Source organism: Lonchura striata, chromosome 13 (genome assembly GCF_050655825.1).
Source record: "Lonchura striata isolate lonStrDom1 chromosome 13, ASM5065582v1, whole genome shotgun sequence".
Classification (NCBI taxonomy): domain Eukaryota; kingdom Metazoa; phylum Chordata; class Aves; order Passeriformes; family Estrildidae; genus Lonchura; species Lonchura striata.
The window spans coordinates 13,907,890-13,929,445 of NC_140715.1; the positions used below are offsets into that span (position 1 = coordinate 13,907,890).

The window sequence follows — 21,556 nt, forward strand, 5'->3', positions numbered from 1 at the left end:
TGAACATTCTGAACAGGGACAGTGCCCAGGCAGTCCAGCTGGTGTGTCAAGTTCTGCTTCAGCTTCAGAACGTGTTCCTTTCCCTCTGCAATGTGCCTGGATCCTTCACATGCTCCTTCTGTAAGATCTGGGTCAGTCCCTGCATAATCAGAGATGCCAGGCACTGGGCTGAGAGTAAGAACATGAATGATTTCTCTCTCCCTGCTCTCCAGCTGGATGTGCACAAGCACAGACAGTGTTGAGCCAGGCCCTAGGGCATAGATTTGGCCACTGAGACTGCATCAAATTAGGACAGAATGTGATTAAAACCCGGCTCTGGCTGATTCAGAGAACAGGTGCCTTTATCTGGGGACAGCAAGTCCCAGAACTCAGCAGTGCTCAGCTCTCCAGCTGTTGGACATACTGCTCTGCCTGTGATCCACCCCCAGCCCACTGTACCTGACACTTCTTCCACCAGTTTCTCGTCTTTGTACCAGCTGATTTCAGGAACGTGGTTGCCGTCCACTTTACAGCGCATCTCTATGGAGTCGCTGACGTTCACCCAAATGTCTGTCAGGTTCTGCTTGAGGCGGGGGATCTCCAGGGCTGGAGGAGCAGCACAAAGAGGAGGAGGGGAAAACGGGAAACTGATTGATCAAAAGAATATCTGTGTTCCTGGGGGCCTTTGGGTCTCTGACCCCTGCTGGAGGGTGTCTTGAGAACCCAGGTGCCCTGCCTTTGCCACCTTGAGTTTAGCTTGCTTGTGTGGCTTCCCCTGGGGATGGCCTGGGAAGCTGATGGCAGCAAGAGCACCAGCTCTCCTCTGTCACTCCCGCCAGCCCTGTGGACCCTCACCCTGCACAGAGATGTATTTCTTGTGGCAGTGTTTCTCCCGAGTCTTCCTGTTCTGCACCTCACACACATAATCTCCCTCCTCATCCAGGGAGATGTTGGGGATGGTGAGCAGCAAGGTCGCATCGTTGGAGTTGGGCTGGAAGCGCAGGTCCCCCTGCATCTTGGTGGCATAGTGGTGGACGTTCTTACAGTCCAGCACGAGGGGGTTGCCCTCTTCATCGTGGAGCTTGGAGAGGTTCAGCCGGTACCACTGCAGGTTCTCATAGGTGTAGTTGTCTGCATTGCAGCTCAGCTGTAGGTCCTGCCCCTCGATGGGCTCTTCCGAGGGCTGGGACTCAATCTCGAACCCGTCTGGAATGGCTTTCAGGAAGGAAATGAACATGTGAATGAGTTTTCATGGCTGAGCTGCCAGACACAATGAAATGGTCTCCTTGGGCTCAGCTCTCAGAGATCTGCCTGTCCTCATCCACAGTTCTGTAGACCAGAACTCTGACATACAAACTGCTGGCAATCATAGATTAAGCCCAGTGAGTGCTACGGGACCTGCTCAAGTCCCAGGTGAAATTAAGATGGGGTGGTCCCACTATGACATGAAATAACTCATGCATGCACACTAAGATTAAAAGAGTAAAAGGAAGTAAAAGGAGGGACCTTTATTTCTGACCTTGCAATATATAGAATTCTAAAAGTGGCAGTGGTTTGGAGGATGAAATTGCCACTTCTCCAACTACAATGGTCAAACTAATGGTCTATCAATTCTTTCCTCCCCCAAAGAATGTAAAACCATCATTATTTACATGACAGTGTGTGAGAAAGTCTAGTAGAAATATGTAAACATCAGAAGGTATAGAAAACTTTTAAAAGAACAGGGTGACATGGGGGGTCACAAATGAAACAAGCCAGGGAGGTCTGAATTAGGCTGTTACTGCTCCCAGCTCAGCTGCAGCATTCTGGTTTGCACACATGCCCACCTTCACACATGCAGGCAGTGACACAGCAGCCTGGACAACAACACAGAAAGCATTACTGAAGCAGTGACTGAAGCGACTGGTCTTCTGGCTTCACAATAGCTGGTGGCTCTGACAGCACAGGTTCTACCACAAGAGCCATGAACCCAGCCTTCTGGGCTGGGAATTTGATTATGGAATTCTCATTCCATAGGATAAGCTTTTGCTGTGCCCTTGCTGGGCTCCCTGTCTCAGCAGACAGGGACAGGCTCCTGCCAGGACGGGTACCACTGGCAGGAGGCTCATGCATCCCCCTATGGGCCATGACTCCAGCCCACACCGCGGGGCTCTGCTTTCTACAAACTCAGCTTCCTCCCATCACCAAAATCCCGTGGGATCACTGCCGGGGCCGGGGCCAGCGGGACCCGGCCTGGGATAGGTCGGGCGATGCCACTAGAGGATGCTCTTGGACCAGGCACATCCCAGCCCAGGGAGCTGCCTGAGCCAGGGGATGTCCCCGGCCCAAGACCCGCCCAGGACCTGCCAGGTCTGCTTCAGGACCTAGGCACAGGCAGTGCTGGCTTATTCCCAAGTCTGCCTGCCAAACTCTGCCCGTGCTATCTGCTGCCAGGCCCTGCTTTCCTGCTGGCTTTCCAGTCACTGTTGAAGATCCTGACTGTGAGTGGCAGGACCTGGCAGCTCTAGGGACCTGCCTATTTCAAGCAGAGAGCTTGGCTGGTGCAGGTGAGGGGAGTTTACAGTACTCACTGGTCACGTAGAAGTAGATCAGCCTCTCGTCTCGACCCACTTTATTAGAGGCAATACACTTGTACATGGCTGAGACATTGGCCTCCTGGATGGCCAATTTGCTGACTGTCTGATGGGGGAAGAGAACATAAGGAAGAGTTAGAAAGAGACACAGGGAAGAGAAATAGGATCACTGCTGCTCTCTGGCAGGTAGCAAAGCCCCCGACAAGCTGTTGTTGTTATGTGAAAACAGGCCCTTATCCTACAGCCCTTTGTGCATTTCAAGCTTTATCTGTTGGCTCTACCAATAATAACATGATTTTATTCCCAATCTCTGCATCTTTCTATGGAGCCCAGTCAGCATAGATGCCTCTCCACAGGAGCAAACTTCTTGTTAAACCCCTTGGGTCACAATGGGGACAGTGCTCAGCAAGGGGGACAGTAACAGGATGCAGGGCTGAGGGGATGGTTAAGCTCCTGCCAAGCTTTATTTATAACAGTGAGAAGAAAGGGAAAGGACACCAGGGTTTTGATTCCCTGAGCCCTCTGCAGTTAAGTGACTAGTGTCCCACAGGGTTCAGTGGAATTTACAGGTACTTACAGACCTGCAAGTGCTCCTTTTATTCATAAGGAGAAATCAAACCTGTGAAAATATCCCAGCTCTCACCCCTTCAGGAAGAGTAGTCATCTTTCATTGAATTCCAACCAAACATAGACATGGTCCTAAAAGCTTCCTCTTCTCTCCCTCCAGCAAGACATGACTAAGATTGGGCAAACAGCCAGGCTGCCATCCTGGGAGCATGGACCCTGGGAATGCTGCCTCCAAATTAGCCAAGAAAAGCAGCTGGGGAATAAGGCTGCTCTTCTCCTCCTCCTGGCTCACACAGCACATGTGTGAGCTACCAAAAGTGTTACAAGCACTCCCCTTAGAGGAGACTTGCAGTTTGAGGCTCCAGTTTAAATGACAAGTTAAAAAATCCCTCTAATGAGATGGTGTTTAAAATGCAAAATTAACATGATCCTGCAGGGAAATTTTTTTCCCCTTTACAACCCATAATACTATAGACTTTGGGAAGCATTTCCGTTCTGAGGGGCAATGTATTGAGGTTGTGTTAACCAGAAGGAACAGGCATTCATTCAGTGCATACTCAACACAGCTGAAGTGACTTTATTACTGGTACTTTTGTCCATTGCCTTTTCCGTTTCTTGGGGTTATTCATACAACCAGAGTGACCCTATTGCTGGCACTTTTGTGTGCTGCCTTTCCTGTTTCTTGGGGATTTTCCTTCTAATCTGCAGTGTTATGTTTGAGTTGGGGTTTCTTGATCTGACATCATCCTGCTGCCTGCAGTGCATGACTGTGCACTGTGTATCCTGTGGCTCGTTCTGGCCTTTGCAGATGGAATAAAAACCAGGAGGATGGCAAGAGAAGACAAGCATAAAGAACAAGGAGAGAGAGAAAGCAGATTTTAGGATGTAGCATCCCACTGTGAACGGAATAGCTCTTTTCTCCCAAAACTCTAACACATCCGTGGGGATGCACAACCTAAGTTGAAGCTCCAGGACAGTTACAACCAAACAGATGGAATGAGAAGGACACAGCTGAGGAATAGAAGAAAGAAAATGGGGAAAAGAGGGGAAGATCAGAAAGGACCAATGCAAGTGTCACACCCCTAGTGGGAGACAAGAGCTTCTTACCCAAGAGCTCCCACTACCCCTGCTTGAGTTCCTGGGGAACATCAATCCCTCAACCTCCCTTCAGCTGCTCTGGGAGGAGAATCATCTGCCCTTGCCACCTTTTTGGCAGAGTGATGAACTCCTGGCCAGGCCAGGGGACGGGAAGTGCCTTTAGAGGTGTGTAGGAAAACAGGAAGTGACTTTCGGAAACAGGGGCCCATTTGTTTGTTCTGCATCCCTCTGTGAGCTGCTGGTGCCCGACACCAATGGGGACAGGAACCTCGTCATGGCACAGATCTGACACTCATGGCTACCCGGGAGACAGAAAGAAGCAGGCAGCAAGCAGATCACACACTGCAGTGAGGGAGAGATGTTCCTTCCAGAGAGGAAATGCTGTGATGGAGAAGTGGCTTTGTGGAGCACACATTGCTCCTACTCACAAAGCTGCAGCAGACAGATGCCAGCTTCTCCAAATCACCCTCACCCCACCAGGATGGGGACAGCTGGATGAAATGCCCCACGAGACACATGCACCTTCCCAAGGCCAGGGATTTCCTAGTCAGCTCATGACTCCTGCTCTCTTGCCCAGGATTCTCTGCAGGGCTTGGTTTTTACAGAACAGCTCCTGCAAAATGCTCAGAAATGGCCATGGGAGCCCTCATAGCACCTGTGCCACGTCTTCCCCAGCTGGATGCCCTGTGTTCAGTAGCAATCCATGAAATCCCTCCTGTGCAGCCAGCCCCAGTGGGGGCCTCTCTGGACACAGGGCAATTTCTCAAAGATGACAGCTCTCCCTCGCCCTGGGGCTGCCTGGTACTGTGGAGCCCCAGGGCTGGGAACCCCCACTGATGGTTTGCTTTAGAAGCAGAGGTGGGAAGCCCTCCCCAAATCTGTCTCTGCCAGGCCCCTTTCCAGGACACTTTTCCTGGCTGATTGCAAAGGAGTCCTGTGCCTGTCTCCAGCTCCCTGTCCCAGGATGGGTTTGGAATACAGCCTCACCTTGTTCCGCCCCTCCACAAACTCCACCCAGGTGTCAATGCTCTCGATGGGGTTCACGGCGTCCTGCTGTGACACATCTTTCCAGTCCTTGCACTCGGGCATCCGGTCCCGCTGATGGCGCCTTGCTGCCCGGTGCCTGCTATTGCTAATCCAGCAGCCAGGGACCAGCAGGGGAAAGAGGAGAGAGACAGGGAGAAGGTTAGCTGAGGAAAAGATAGCAAAAGCAGCTTTGTGTCAGAGAACTGATGGCCCAGTCCTATAACTCTGCAAAATTTCCTGGGTTACACAATTCTGATGTGCTTTATAAGGGTGCCTTGCAACCACCAGCGAGGCAAAAATTTGTAGGTGTGAAAACTGAGGCAGGGAACAGATACAAGTGTCCCAAGCATTGTCTTCACCCACAGGCCTGGGGCTTCATCTTTCCTTTCTAAGGGTGGAGAAAGACAGGATGATTCATGTGTGCCTAGGGCAACTCTTTATGTAATTTGCTCAGCACCAAGACCTTAAAGCCCTGCTGGGACTGAGAGTCAAAGGTGTCACTGACTGGCTGGTGCTAGCCTGGGGAGCAGATGGTGCAACACCCAAGGGCGTAGCACCCAGGGGTGCTCCCGCTGCCCCTGATTCAACAGAAGCCAGGAGAGACCTCCCTAGGTAAAGGTGCTGCTGGTGTCTCACAGGGGAATGATGGTAACTCTTCAGGCTGATACAGGTGGGTGGGGAGAAGTGGCCAAATCTGTCAGGGACCTGTCATGCTGCTGCCTGAAGGGTGCTTTTGAAATGCAGGTTGGAGTGGAAGATGGGAGGGTGGGTTGGGATAGAAGGGAGAGGCTTTGGGTGACAGGGAAGCAGAGGGGAGCTGTAGCAAAGGTGTGTGCTGGCAGTATGGGGCAGAGCACTCGGCGGAGCAAACACACTGGTGAGCTGTGTAAACAACAGGAAGCTAGAAAGAAGCCTCCTGCATCCTCTGGAGCTGTGCTAGGCAGAAACATGGTGGCCTTGGGAGACAGTGCTCATAATTCATGGGCCCCTCTGCTTCCTGACAGGGCCACAGTGCACTTGCATGCAATGGAAAACTCTGGCGGCCCTGCTTGGCAGAAGCCTGCAGGGCTGTGGGACCTGGCTTCCTCCAGACACCCTGATGTTCTCCACCCTGACTGCTCTGGCTACAGCTCCCTAGCATCCCTTTTCCTTCTTCTGGTGAGACTGTCATTAAAAAATGCCACTGCAGCCCTGCCTGATGCTGCCTCAGCTTCCCAGGGCACGGGCAGTGGGCATGCACCCTTCCTGCCTACCTATTGCCCTGCTGGCAAATCATCCCAGCAGCTGGCAGAGATCTGGCACTTCCCCAGGATTCAGCAATTCTTCCCCACAAGCAGCAGCTGCCTATGAGCACTTTTGCTTCACAGGATAAGAGAAAGGACAGAAAAACCAAGGGAACCTCAGGACAGGAATGATGTGAGCCCCAGCTGCTGTCTTCAGTTCTTACCAAGGGGATGTGACAATTTCTCCTGCAATCTGCCTCAGTTTCCCCACTATCACAGTGATCAGTGGCTTCATTGCAGGTGCTGTGAGGGGTGGCTGGGCCACGGACATCCACTGACAGAGGCAGGTGGCTGAAGATGCAGAGGATGCTGTGGAAGTGTTGGTGTCTGGGACCAGCCAGACTGGGCAAAACTCCCACATGGACAACAAGTGTCTCCACTCTGCCTTCCCACAGGGCTGTGTTGTGGGTGGGAGAACAAAACTGAGACACAGTTGGGGGCACAGCCATGGTCACAAGAAGCCCATAACACCAGGATGGTGGCCTGACAAGACACAAGTGTTGGAGGAAATGGCACTTACAGGCTGCGTCGGGAGAACATCCGGCAGGGCATCCATGGCCTCCACTGCCACTGGATCACCTCCGGTGCTGGGATGCCGTAGACAGTGCAGGTGAGGGCCTGGGGGCTCCTCTTGGAGTAGATGCTTGGGGAAGAAGCTTCTTTCTCATGGATGCGTGGAGGAACTGCAAGGATCAGAGTGACATTGTGAGCAGCTGCAGGCTCAGGCACTGCATCCCCAGCCTGGCACAGCCCTCCCCAGGCCCGTTTTTGGACAGCCTGGGCACTACAGCTCTCTGGCTCTCAGGGCAACTCAGGGCTGCAAGGCACAGCAGGTCATGCTTAAGTAGATTCAAGTGACATCGTTTCTCTTTTCTGTGGTGTGTGGAACTGTCTGGATGCTACAGGGCTCAAAGCACAGGGCCACAGAGCCTCCTGGAGACACATCTCCAGGCAGGAGTGTCCTTCTAGCACTTTTTTAGCTGGCATCTATTTCTTGCATGACTGGGACCAGTTTCTGCTGGGGGAAAGCTCCATAGGGGCTTCCCACCCAGAGGAACTACTCCAGATCAAGACTTTATCTGTGTGGCAGCTGCCCTGCTCTCAAGTCCACATCAGTCAGGGTCACCCTCAGCAGCATCTCCAACTGCAATTGGGAAGTGACCCCTGAGCAATGATATAAACTGCCCAAAGTGAGGGAGCCAGGAATAAAATTGTGCCATGGGAGAGGAAGAGGTGATGTAGGTACTATTAGGATAGCAATGGGCACTTGGTCTTGGAGCAACCCCAAGGCTGGGGCCATGGGCTCAGCACTCTCCCCCAGCTCCAGCCCCAGCCCCACCTTACCATTGACAATTAACTGGAGGCTGATGTGCTTCTCCAGCCCTGCCAGCCTGTTCCTCAGAACCAGCGTGTATGTCCCAGCATGCTGCTCCGACACATCCTTGATCTGCATTGAAGATTGAGATTGCTTGGGAATTAGCTTTCCATCCTTGTACCTGCAGGGAGGCAGAGAGAAAATGCAGCCATGGGGAGGAAGTGTCCCACTGGCAGCTGGGCAAAGGGTTTGCTGGTCCCCACAAGAGTGCAGAGTGCCTCTTGCTAGCACTGAGGACCTCTCTGGAGAGACCCATGGGCCTTTCCTGGACCCAGGTTATGGGTCTGCACATTGTGTTGTATGGATGTGTGTGGGGTTGGGGGTGTTGTAGCTCTGCCTGAGCAGTGAGTGGGTGCAAAGCTCCCATCTCCAGTCAGCTCTGATGGAAGTGCAGCACGATGAGGTGCACAACCCATCCCACTACCTTGTTCCTCTGGGTGGCTGTGATTGCCACAGCAGAGGGGCAAGAGGGGACAGCTCCTGTGGGAACTCCACTTGGCTCTCCAGCCATGCAGAGCTGCCAAACCAGGCTGTGCAGCTGAGTGCTAGGACATGGGAGAAATGGCCCCCATGGGCAGAAAAAAGTGACATTTGTGACAATCTTGGCAGCAGGGGGACCTATCAAGGAAACCAGGCTAGGCTTCCCCATTTGACAGAGGAAAGGAGAAAAGGAGAAAGTGGCTCAAGCTAAGAAAAGTGAGTTACCACTGGAAGTCTGGTGGGGGGTAGGCCACGACTTTCACTGGCAGCTTCACAGCTTCATCTCCTGCAGTGGCTTCTATCACTGGGCCCTTCCTCCACTCCACAGTGATGAAAGGCTTTTCTGCAAGGGAAAAAGGGACCATGGAGGAGAACTCAAAGAGACAGGGTGTCACACAGTTCTGCTGCTCTCCACAGGTCCCGACAGCAAGGACAGGGCTGGGTGTCCTGACAGCACAACTGAGATTCTGGCAGCTGAAGATCTGCCTCTGTCTCCCTCTTGGGAACCATTGGGAATGCAGGAACGCTGGGCTGCCCTGTGGCTTTCAGCTGCCAAAAAACAACCACCCAAAGCAGATGGTGCCTTGTGCACCTGCAGCTGGTGCCTCTCAGGCCAGCCATGCCACAGGGGCACTGCATTTGCCATAGGCCAATTTGGTGTTGGCATCTCTGTCCCTCCCTTTTGGGACCTTGCTGAATGTGACTCTGCTCCCAGAGCCGCACAGGAGGGCTGAGGGGCTGGAGGAGGGCTGGGTTTCACTAAAGCAGAGTGGAGGGAGGTTCAGGAGCCACTCTGCCCAGGCAGTCTGGGGTTGGCTCTGCTGCAGCTGGGCTCTGGCTGTGGCTCTGCAGGGCTCTGGCAGGTGCCATACCGTGCACAATGACATCGGTGCTCTCCTCCAGTATCTGGGCATCACTGGTGGCAGTGCATGTGTACTTTCCCAGGTCCTGCTGGCTGACATTGTGGAGGGTCAGGATACTGGAGAGCTCTGTTTGTGTCTGCAGGGACCGGCGCTCAGACTCGATCAGTGCTCGCTGCGTCTGTGGGAGATGACAGAGAGAAGGGGATGAAAGACAACAATGGGATGAGGCTGTGTGGATGGGCCCTTCACAGCTGTGATTCCTGATGTTCAGTGCTTGCCTCTACGTGGACAGGTTTCTGCAAAACTGACTGCCATCCTCAGGAATGGAAGGGCAGATGTTCTGTGTACTGACTGCCTGAGGCTGGGCTCGGATCTTAGCATGGCTTGCTCCTGTAGCCCAGGAACCAGGCTGGGAGCCCCATGAAGTGAGTGATGTCCTCAAGGGACTCCCCTGTCACACCATTCAAAAAAGCCAGAGGATACAAGAGGGGGAAAACACAGTGGGGAAGGGACCATCTCACAGGATTTTGGTAACAAGGACTCTATGATTAGAGTAGTTCCTTTCAAACCAATCACATTTGCTCTGGATTTGCACTGGTGAAAGTGAAGTCCTTGTTTTCTCAAGAGCCCCAGAGCAGTAACACCTCAGCAAGGTGGGAGCTTTCTGCTAGGAAAAGGGGTCTTCATTCTGTCTTTCCTTATGGTGCAGGAGAAAATAAATGTGAGAACACTCTGACCAAGATGTCCAGGGCACAGGATGGTTAGGATTATGAAGCAGAGCCCTGCCAATGATGTGAAGAGGAACAATAAAGGGTCAGGAGGGGGCGACTCAGAGGGTAACAGTTCAGTGCACAGGGAGCTGCTCAGCTTGCTCATACCTGTTTGCCAGGGTAAGTCCAGTGGAAGCCAACAGCAGAGTTGAACTCAGCCCACACTGTGCAGTTCAAGACCAGCTTCTCTCCCACTAGCAGCTCCATGGCTTTCTTGGGATACAGCTGAATGTCATACAGTTCACTCCCTGATGCAGAAAGAGGGAATGAAAAGAGATTTCTGATCTAGTTAACTCTTTGACTCAGGCTGTGTAGTTACAGGAGGTTTGGGAATCCTGCTGCATGGTGTATCTCTGTCCAATACACAGTGGAACAGATATAAGCACCATACAGAGTCTATGTAGCCAGAGAGGACCACAACAATCCCATGAGCCACAATGATGGAATTCAGAACCACTCAAACTGCTCCCCTGAACCTTCCCAAATATTCACCTGCTATATGGATGATGAAGAAATTGGATTTGAAGACCTTCTTGTCGATTACAGTCTCACAGTGGACATACAATAAGTCCCTGATCAAGTGTGTGGGTACCTGCATTCCCTTTTTGTTGTCCCATAAAGTGCTCTTGCCGTCAGGGTGGATGAAGAAATTTTGCTGGAAAAATCAAAATTTTGCCAACTGAAATCAGAGGGTAACAACATTCCCACTCCACTCCTCCCAGGCTTTCTGCTGGCTAACAGATCCCTTTTGTGGGAAGAAATGATGCAGCATCATGCTGTGCTGGCCTCCTGCCCTCTCCCCCCGAGGGTTTGCCATCTAGGAATCGTGGCCTCCCCTCTACCCCAAGTAGCTGCATCCTGCACCATGAACCTCCCCGTCTGCAGAGTGGGCCAGAGACTTCCAGGAATGGAAATTTCTAGAGATAGCTGAGGAAACTGATGCTGATGTCCCAAACATCAGCCCCACTGGGATGAGTGCTGACCTTGGGTAGTGTCCTTCCCGGGCAAGGGAAAGGCCCCTGGCCCCCAGAGTGTCCCTGGAGGCCTTTGTACAATAGTAACACTCATCCTGGAAGGATGTATTTGCATTGTAAAAAAAAAAAAAAAAAAAAAAAAAAAAAAAAAAAAAAAAAAAAGGGAAAAAAAGGCAAAAGCAAAAGCAAACTGATAAGAAAGCTTTTTTTAGTCATGAGCCCCAGGGCTGCAGCCGCCTCCCTTGTGGGGATGCCGACCACATAGAGGGGTGTAGATCACAGAGATGAGGCAACAAGGCCTACAGGGGATGCTCTGGGGAAATGGGTTTAGAACAAAGTCTTGTTTTGTTTCATAGAGCTCCAGGGAAAAGAAGCAAGGTTGGCAGGAAACCTGTGGGATCTGCCCAAGGGAACTGGACAACACAGCTTCAGCCAGCAAATAAAATGAGGAAGCCAATGGCTTGTACTTTCCATGGAAAATGTATCCCATGCATTTTCCTTTCCTGGCAGTGCCTGTCATGCTTCCACTCAGGCAATTACAAATGCAGAACAAATGCAATACACCTCGGTGCAGTCTCCCAGCAGCCAAGCTCTCACCGAGGTCAGTGTGACGTTAAGATCCGGGATGGACACGAGACATGGTACCCAAGTGTTCTCCTTGTTGCTGATGAGGAGGGTCTCTGGCTTGTTGATAAATGGCTGTTCAAAATCTGTAGAAAAGATACAAGGAGAACAACTGCTAAAAAAAGAAGAAAAAAACTGGGAAAAGGCAACAACCAGTAGAAAAGGAGGCTTTCTAAATTTCCTTAACACAGCAATAGCAGCACAAGCTTTTCAGAGGGAGTGGTGCTGAGCTGTTCAGCCCCATCTGCCACACGTGACAGTCAGAGGAGACACCTGGAGCTCGGGAATGCAAAGCTCCTCCGCACCAAGTACGGTACCAGCGCAGCGACACTTGTGTGACATTTGGGCAGTGCGGGAAATGACCTCCCCTTTCCTGGAGCCCTCAAGGTCTCTGCCTGAGCCTGACCCTTTGTGAAAGCAGTGCGTGGTGTCCTGGGCTCGGCGCCTGCCCAGCTGGTGGCCGTGTGCCCCAGCGTGGGGCTGGTGGTGGCGCGACCTTCCCTGGCGAGGAAGCGATCGGCAGAGCGGTGGTGTGCAGATGTCATCCTGCAGCCATCCCAAAGCCCCACTGCCGGCAGACAAACACACCAGCTGGGCTTCCCAGGGCTGCCACCCCACTGCCGCCCAACTGCTGCAAGCACAAATATTGACAGGAAGAGCAAAGCCACCCAGAAATAAGCATTACGGAATGACTTAGCAAGGCCAGGGATGTTATACAAACTCTGTGCAGAGACAGTGTACAATCAGCAGCGACCCAGGCTGAGTAAAGGGGATGAAGACAAAATTGGAAGAGACAAAGAACTGTGAGACTGCTCGGTGGCCTCAGTGACAGATGATTTATTCTGTACTATCAGCCCCTGCCTGCCCTTTTCCACAGGTTTTATGCCTCACAGGATGCTCTGAATAGAGACTGGTTCCTAGTATCTTGAAAACATGGTGTTGCCAGCATCTGTCCTCTGTAAATGTCCATCCAGCACATGGTCATGATGGGCTTTATTAATGGAAATTGTCCCCTTAGTGAAGGGGGCTTTATAAAGGGGTGATGGGTCTCCAGGGAGATTTTACAGCTTTTGGTACACTGGATTTAAACCAAATTATCCAAGTGGCCTACCTTTATTTTTTTCGCCTGTGTTTCAGCTAAACAAATTATTTCAAGGGAGTGTAGCATGAGCACAACCATTTGTTCTGAGATTCTTTCCCTCTGATACCCAGCCCCTAAAGCGACTCATCTAAAGGGACAAGTCAAAGGTGAATTTAGAAATGATCCTCACTTGGGCATTCTGTTGTTCAAATCACATTGGGCTCAACCCAAACCAGCTCAGTGCTCCCACTGTTAAGTGCATAAACCTTTAATTTTTGATCTGTAAAGCTGCTGCTTCAGTGATACTCATGCTGCAAAGGCCTCTCCTCTGTGTGAAGCACTTTTTCTACAGAGTAGGTGAAACAATCCACACTCAAAAAACTTAGGAAAACATGGATTGCCCAGAGAGTTCTTATCTTTATTTCCTGGGGTTTTTTTTTCTGCCACAGGATTGCTGACTTCTGAAACCACAGATTTGTTTCTCAGTGTGAACATGTTCCTCATTCCTCTCCCAAACCCTGGGCATGTGAGAAGGAGAAGCTGCACAGCTGCCAGAGGTGAGAGACTATGAGGTCCCTTCAAGTTCAGATGGCAGCCAAGAACTGATTTACTGGGCTGGTCCTGCTGCCAATGAGTTTGTGATTCATGCACTAACTCCCCTCTCTGACAACATCACAAATTTCCTTAAGACTGCCTTAATGGGTCGGATGGGAATAATTTAGCATCTTCTTCATTAATACATGCTAAGCTTTATGAGATGTGTGCTGTACATAGCCTTTCCTACCCTGATGAAGCTTTCTGTGTCTACAGAGCTATGTGTAGTTGTAATAAAATACAAATCTAACCACACACATGGGAAGGAGACACATGCATGGAGAGTTCATTTGACCACTGAATTGCAGGTAAAGTACAGAAGAACCCATTTTTCCAGGCAAGCACAGATATTCTGTTCCTGGCAATTTCACCAAGCCCTTAACATGAGAAATGAGCTTGATGGATAAACCTGTAGTCTGATCATCCTGTCTCCAAGCATCCCCAACACTTACATCAGCCCTTCCAAGCTCTCCAGGGACAGTCTCACATTGCAGCCCAGTTGAGCAGGAACAGGCTTTATCTGAATGTTCTGCAATGGTTGTGCTTACCATATGCCTGAGTTTTCCTGACATGTCCCTTCTATTGCCTGAAAGCCTGTCCTGTCTGGAAAGGCAGATTCTGAGGTTTTCTAGATGCTTGATAACCACAAGAGGGGACAGCCTGACTGGACTGAGTATGAAGATGAGCTGTGCAGCCATGTGCACAGCAGTGCTGCGAGCTGTTGGCAGGATCTGTCACACACATGCCATCCACAGGCACTGTGAGTCCCACGGGCCCTGACAGTGTGGGATTTATTGCCCCTATCCTGCCCCAGGTGCACTCTCTGGTAAACAGGAGAGCAGCTCCTGAGCTGCAGAGAGGCTGGAGGTGAGAGAAGGTGGATCAGGGGGCAAAGGGACATTTGTTGGATCGCAAAGAAAATCAGTTCTTGCAAAAGCACTCCCTGCATGTAAGCTTGTGGGATTGTACTCATTTTCAGTGTATTTAAGAAGCTCTCTGCCTCCATCCTAATACAACTCTCTAGAGTGTCTGAACACCCCTGTCCAACTCACAGATGTCTGAAATCCAGGCAGGCTGTGTCCTGTTTCAGGGTGGGCGGCATAGCCCATGGAAAGAGGAAGCAATTGCCCAAACAGGCTTCAATTCCTCTCCAACAGCTGTCCAGCTTTTCTGATTTGCCCCTGCATTTTTCTCTGCATAGTTGCAGAGGCAAAATTGGCTTTGCCCTGGGACTTCTGAAAAATGCATCTTATATGTCATGACCTGCCTGGCTCATGACAACTGCACCAACTAATAAATGGGGGTGGAAAGAGAAATAGCTCAGCCAACTGTTTCCAGGGGACAGAGTTCATTTATCTTGCTGGAGCCTGCTGCGAGCAGTGGGGGAGACAATGGAGGAGGAACCTCTGGGACACAGAGATGCTGAGTATTGGCCCCACAGCCACTCCCTAAGCTGAGGTTCCAGCCCTAAGCCTGGTGATCATCTCTCCTCTGCTAAAATACACCTCATAACCCTGCCTGCACGGGCAGCCCCTGCACAGTGTGGAGAGGAGCATCTGGATCTATCACTGCGGAGCAACTCAGGCCAGCAGGTCTGGGAATAGGCTGCACACGGAGTGGCTGTACCACTCATCCTCTCCCTGTCAGTGTCAGCTTTATAAAACACTGCCACCCCCACCACCAGCACCTCAGGGAGCCCCAGGCTGCTCAGAAGATAACTCCTGTGCTTTTTTTAGTGATGGAGCGTCTCTGAGGAGTTCTCACTCCCTGAATTCCTGCATTCCAGCCCGGCTGGAGTGATGCCCCCGGGACGGGACATAATTGAATCCCATGGACGGATATTGGTCCCCTGCACTTCCAGGGAACCAGCCCTTGGCCCCCTCCCCGAGGCTGCAGCAGCCACGCTCTGCCCTGGGAGGCACACTGAGATTTTTCATCTTTCAGATGTTATGTTGGTGCATTGGCTGCCTCGAGGCCTCCAGCCTGCAGGTGCACAGCTCTTACCTCTCACAAACACGTAGGTGCTGACTGCTGTGGTGCCCTCGACTTTGGCATCAATGTACTTGTAGTAGCAGCGGTAGTAACCCGTGTGGTTGGCCTGCGCCTCCGTCAGCACCAGCACTTTGCAGTACGGCTTCGTGCCGGTCCCCTCGCAGTCTTCTTCTTGGATTGCCCAGCCGCTGCTGGGGGCTGCTGAGGCCACCAACTCAGTCTCCTCCTTCCCAGCAGGATCCACCTTGCCCCCTGGCCACGACCACTCCAAAGGGTGCTGGCCTCTAGACGTGGGCAAAAAGCAGCGTTAGCTTTGGGCTGAGCATGGTGAACGCAGGGGTTTTATCGCTCTGTGTGACTCTCTGCACACCTGCATGTGGCCCAGCCAGACACCAGTCTGGGGCTGAGGCATGGAGGAATGGCCATCCTCCACAGGAAAAAACAGGCACAAGGAAATGGCAACCAGATTCCCTAAGTGCTGGGCAAGCAAAGGCTCATCCCCTTCCCCAGGCCACCTCTCTGGCCATGTGAGGCTGTAAGATATCAGCCCACTCACAAGCAAGCCCCTCTGTCCCATGGCACTGTCCTATTGGTATGAATGCCAGGACAGGGAAACACACAGGACCCTGAGGGAAAGGTTCCATTTATTTTCTATTCCCTCTCATTATTAAAAGGGTCCAGAGCTATTAGGGAAACACATGGATGTGATGATTTCCCTTGGCTCAATGTAACTGCTGGCTGAGGCTCATTGTGTGATGAATGGAGTGGGAAGAAGAATGGGGGAAGGAGAGCAGACTGGAAAGAAAGCGAGAAAGAGAAAAGCAGGAGGGAGTCAGGGATAAAAGACAGCAAGGGGAAAACAAGAGGAGGCTCAGCTGACTGCCTTCTGGCCAGCTGCCAGCTGTTTCCTCCCTGGTTACTGTGGGAGGGGGTTCCCCTTGCTCTGCACAGCACCCTGCAACCCCCCAAAACCCCAGCTGGCCTGGGGCTGCCACCCCTTCCCACCTCTGCAGAGACACTGAGCTGCAGACACCTCTCTGATGGCATGGCCACAAAGACTGTTCACCAGCAGCCCAAAGACAGACAGAAAAGTCCAGGAACTCAAGAAAGCCCCAGACAGAACACACACGTGTGTATTTATATATAGCTGAGGATCTCCAGAGCGGGAGCTTGCATGTGCACACACGTGCCACCGTAGCTTGTTATAACTGCACTTGTTTACTACAAACAAAACAAGCTTTTATTCCACACTGGAAGTTTCCTTCTGTGAAATCAGAGCCCCTTTCAGAGGAAGGCCTAGCCCCCACTTGAAAGTTTGCCAAATAGCTGAAAGTCACTTAAGTACGTGGAAAAAAAAAAAAAGAAACGGGGGGGGGGGGGGGGGGGAAAGAAGCCATCATAAGAGACAGCTGTGGGGTAAAAATGGCCTTTTGTCATCACCATCAGCTCTGTGAGGGGAAACTGGGTTCATCTATTATGCAAGTTGGGAATAGATCTGTTGGCACACACAGCTCCTCTGCCAGGGCAGCTCCATGGGCAGATACTTTTAAGCACAGGCAGACTGTGACCATCACTAGACAGTGAGGGACAGAAAGGAGGAAGAGAGATAAGGTGCCATTGGAGGGCACAATGGCTCAGATGCAATGAGGATTTCTGTCCAAGCACAGGGGAAAAACCTGCCCTTTTGTGTTTGTCTTCAGCTGATTTATCTTCCCTGGATAGAGCAGACTTTGCTGTCTTCCAGCTCACTGCAGATGAGTTTGGAGAGAGTGTGCTGCACTCTTCCCATGTTACCAAGCACAAGGGCTCTGGAGGCAGTGAAAAACCCCTGGGGACAGCCACACACCCCCTCTTACCCAGCTCAAGCTTCTGTTTTCACTAAAAATGCCATCAGTGCCTGAGGCAAGACAGACTGTAAGTACAGCTTTGGTAGCTTGTGTTCATGAAGAAGAGGCAAACTTCTCCCAGGTACCAGAGTCTCATGAACACTTCAATAAAAATAAGAACTGAATTTTGAGTTTTTCCCATCCTATTCATGACACAGAAAATAACAGTGAAACTGATCACTAAACCAGGAACACCTGGTGGCCTCTGCCATAGGTGTTGCTGCTGTGTCCACAGCCCCATTGCACTGGCACAGACCATGGGGCTGTCCCTGCTTTCAGCCCAGAGCTGGGAGCTTCAGACCAGGCATTTTTGGCACTCCACTTGTAGGAGGGTAATTGTGAAAGTCTCCAGTGTTTCCGCTTTCTGTTTGTTTACCTACTGGGATTCTCACACGTTATCAGATCCGCTTGTTCCATTACCCATCAAGGCCTGCAGCAGCTGAGTGACACATATTTATATAAACATGAATGGGCCAGTGCACACAGGCGTGCCAACCAGCCCGTGGGCAGCTCAACCCAGGCATTCCCTTCAGATGTGCTTTCATTTCCTTTCATATGTCCAGAAGTTTGGTGGGGACACAGAAGGTGGGGGCAATACTGTGAGTCCAAGTTAGTCACTGATGTGTTAAGAAGACCAGAAGAATGCAGGAATGAGGGCAGGCCAGACTCACCTGGATTTATTTCTGAATCTACCTCCTGCATTTGGAGAAGGGTCCACAAAAGCAGCAGTTTTGGACAGTTCCCTCTCTTCTATCTGTCACCTTCCAAGATTTATTCCCAAGTTGTTTTCTTTCAGCTCGGTGATAATGTGCCTCTTCGCAATGGAGCCTGCTGATGCCAGCTGGAAAAAAATGCACTGTAGTCTTCTCCACAGCTGTTTTCCCTCAATCTTTTCAGGATAGATGCTCTTCTAGGGAGATGTTGCAATTGGCACCCCTCTTCTTCAATCCTCTTTGAAACTCCCGTGTGTGGGATGATGGCCAAAGCTGGTTGGGGCTTTGTGGCTTTGCTGGGATAAACCAGATTCCCCTCAGCACCATGGAGGATGTTCACAGCAGCCATACATGAGCAGGAGAGAGCAGCAGGTGTTGTGTGCTCCTGGACATTGTTCCAGAGCACTGGTTGTAGGGCTTTACATTACCCTCAGGCTCCTTCAGCCCTGCCACAGTGCTCATTTCCTCCACGGGAGCCAAGAGGGCTCCAGGGTCAAATATTTCCTCTCTGCCACAGATGGGTTTGCACATCTGCAAGTCAGCTCTGGGAACAGGTCACTGGGCAGCAAAGGACATCCTTCCCCTTCTTTTTATTGGTTTTCTCCCCACCTGTGTGCCAAGCACCTGCAGGATGGGATGGGATGGGATGGGATGGGATGGGATGGGATGGGATGGGATGGGATGGGATGGGATGATACCTCCAGAGGTTTCTGCTGTTGTGCAGCTGGCTCCTGTGGGATTTGCTCCAATGCTCATGGGTTGGAACAGTACAAGCTCTCTGCTTTCCCCCCACGCAGACTGCTGAGGACATGAATGCAGAGATTCACAATATTCTTTCCTTCCTTCTAGGAATGGGAGCTAATAAAAGCTGCACTGTCCATTTGGGCATCAGCCCCTTCCCCCTGTTTTGCCACATGCTTGGATCAAAACATCCCTGGGGCTCTCAGCCAGCCCTGGCACAATCTCTATTTTGGGAAATGCTCCTCCACTGGTCTCCTGCTCTGTCTGGGCTTCTCAAGGGTGCCTTGTGCTGGGTAACAAGGGAACAGGACTGCATGTGATGGCATTTGCAAAAGCAGAGCCGCAGCATCTGGTGTGTGTGTGCTGTGCCTTTGTGTATCTGTTGAGCATGCCCAGCTCCAGAGGCATTGCTTGTCCCACAGCCTGGCACGAGCTCTGGTCGCTGATGAGGCTTGGTGGGCTGTGGAGCAGGAGCAGGGCAGCAGAGCTGGGGAGGACTGAGATCCAGGCTGCTGCGAGGGAGCCTGAGAGCACAGTTGGCTGCATGGCTCTCACGCTCAGTGGGTGAAGCTTGAAAGGTCTCCAGGGAGTCTCACACGGGGGTTTTGAGCTCATCTTTCTGCTGAAGCACTGCTTCAAGCAAGCCTGTACTCCTGGCTCCAGGGCAGCTCGAAGAGCAGCCAGAGGACATTGCTCTCAAGGGAAGACCAAGGTCAAACTGAAGTCACCTCCAACACGATGCTCAGCAGGAAATCCCTGAATCCTGGATTTGATTTTGTATTTGTTTCTGCCCTACCCTGCCCCACCATCCTCTCCTTTGCCTGTTCTCTTGGTGGTCTGCATGTTTTTCCCTTCAGCTCCCATTAACACAAGCCAGGTCTTCCCAGGGTGGGCCATGGTCCAGAGAAGAGGTTGGAGAAGCAGCTGGGTGTAATTAGAGATCCAGGAACCAGGAAAGATTTAGACTTCATTCAAATGAATAAGTGTCCTGCAGTCAAAGTCCTCTCCTCAAGACAGATAAACACAGAACTGAGAGCTCAGAAAGAAAAGGGGAATGCTCTGAGCCATGCAGGAGATACTGAGACTTATCTATCTGCAGATGGTGTGAAGGACACTGCACAGCCCCAAGGAGCACATCTGGGACACCAGGATGCAAAGGCAAAGAGCAGCTAAAGAACAATATGGGCAGAGGGTACATGGGTTCTAATGCTGTTTGCAGATGGTCCTGTGCTCTTCAGCTGGCCAGTTCAGTCTTTCACAGCTGCTGAAGACTCTTTTACCACACCTCTAACTTCAGTATGTCCTTTAAACTTGGCTCAATCTATAGACAACAGTCTTGAAAGTGCTTTCTGTGTCCCTTTCTGGACTCCTGTTGAGAAAGGGTCTGCCCTGATTCTAAGCTCATTCAGAATATCCTCACCGAATCTCACCTCTTCAAGGTTTAATAAAGAGTGTCAGTTCCCACATCCCTCTGTGGAGAAAAGTTCCATGGCAGAGCACTGGAATCCCCAAACTCCCTTCTCTTCCTCTATGCTCCCACAGTGGCTGACCACAGCCCCCCCCAGACAGTCATGGACAGATCTCCACCTCACTCATGACAGCTCCTCAAGACACCAGATGAAAACAAGCCCACAACCACTCAGATTCCCAGACCAAGTGAAAGCAGTTCAGTAATTAATATCAACAACCTTTCCTCTGCCCTTCTCCCTTGGTTATGAACTGATTCACAAAGGAAAAGCAATGCCATCTGTTCCAGGAAAAGTTAAATATGTTTGTGACAAGACATGAACACAATGCCAGCCAAGTGTTTGCAGTAATTACTCTGTGGTTATATATAACACTGAGAAACACCCATTTGAGGCCCATGCTGAATTTAGATCCCCACTGGACCCAGCACTCAGATCCCAAGCATGGATCTGTTTTCAGCTGCTGAAGGGAAACTCCAGGAAAATTGACCTTGGGCAATTCTCCCACTTGTTTATGGGTTTTTTTTATTTTGGTGTGGTTTATTTTTTGGTTTTGTTTTGTTTTTACTTTTTTTTATGCTTTCTGAGACAAGAGACAGTTCAGAAAACACGCACAGTCAAGTGTCCCAGCACACAGAAATCAGTTGGGACACACCACCTTCTCAGAGCCACAGTGTTCAAAACAACCAGAGATTCTCCAGCTCCTCTCACAGTTACCCACCTGGCCTGGCTGGGGCTTCTTTTCACCCACATATATAAAGGGAGAGCATTAAATCCCATCTTCCTGGAAAAGTTGGAGGCCTCTCAGAGCCACCACTAATTGCAGCCTTGCCTTCTCCCATGAGTATTTCTCAGTGTCCCCCAAATGTCCCACTAGATTTATAAACCAGAACTTCAATCTCAGTGACCCCAATGAGGTGGGAATAAGGAATGTCAGAGAAAGACAAGGACAGTCAGGAAGACCAATTTCACTGAAGAGCTTACAGCAAAGCTATCAAATCACACAAAATGTTTCTCTTTCTTCTTCTCTGAAAGACTAGAGTAGAGGTTATCACAGAATCCTCTGAGATGTCTTTTGCTTCTTTTTCAATTAATTAGATTAATTCACACTTGGGGGATGTAGTAAGGCATGCTAATTTGCTGGAGTACTGCAGCCAAGGTGTCCCTGGTGGGCTCTCCTTGTCTGGTCCTCCAACCCTCACCAGGTGAGAGCAGACAAAGCCACACTTGCTGGTGCCTACCTGCAGGTGATGGTCAGCGTGTCCTTGGCGTTGATGACGTGCTCCTCCTTGGTGATGCTCAGAGTAGGAGGGGTCATAGAATAGCTGCTCACCAGATCTGTGGAGAGAAAGGAGAGAGGGGATGATGCAGAGATCCACAAGCCTGGGCCCAGCACTGTGGGCAGCAGGTATCCTGGTGCCACGAGCCCAAAGAGATGCAAAGGCTCCAGAAGCCAACATCTCCTGGGGGT

General features: G+C 51.1%; 1 protein-coding gene across 3 annotated transcripts in view; it reads right to left on the reverse strand.

The window, feature by feature from the left end:
* FLT4 (fms related receptor tyrosine kinase 4) overlaps positions 1 to 21,556 on the reverse strand; it is a 57,545-nt gene that overhangs the window by 14,880 nt on the left and 21,109 nt on the right. For all 3 annotated transcript variants that reach the window (XM_085591387.1, XM_021552182.4, XM_085591388.1), the window contains exons 2-14: positions 21,327 to 21,423; positions 15,292 to 15,563; positions 11,586 to 11,698; positions 10,507 to 10,669; positions 10,123 to 10,262; positions 9,254 to 9,422; positions 8,607 to 8,724; positions 7,871 to 8,022; positions 7,047 to 7,209; positions 5,205 to 5,349; positions 2,550 to 2,658; positions 835 to 1,194; positions 439 to 585 (exon numbers count right to left, since the gene is read on the reverse strand). In XM_085591387.1, the coding sequence (XP_085447513.1) occupies positions 439 to 585; positions 835 to 1,194; positions 2,550 to 2,658; positions 5,205 to 5,349; positions 7,047 to 7,209; positions 7,871 to 8,022; positions 8,607 to 8,724; positions 9,254 to 9,422; positions 10,123 to 10,262; positions 10,507 to 10,669; positions 11,586 to 11,698; positions 15,292 to 15,563; positions 21,327 to 21,423 (2,148 nt within the window). The remainder of the gene's footprint in view (positions 1 to 438; positions 586 to 834; positions 1,195 to 2,549; positions 2,659 to 5,204; positions 5,350 to 7,046; positions 7,210 to 7,870; positions 8,023 to 8,606; positions 8,725 to 9,253; positions 9,423 to 10,122; positions 10,263 to 10,506; positions 10,670 to 11,585; positions 11,699 to 15,291; positions 15,564 to 21,326; positions 21,424 to 21,556) is intronic.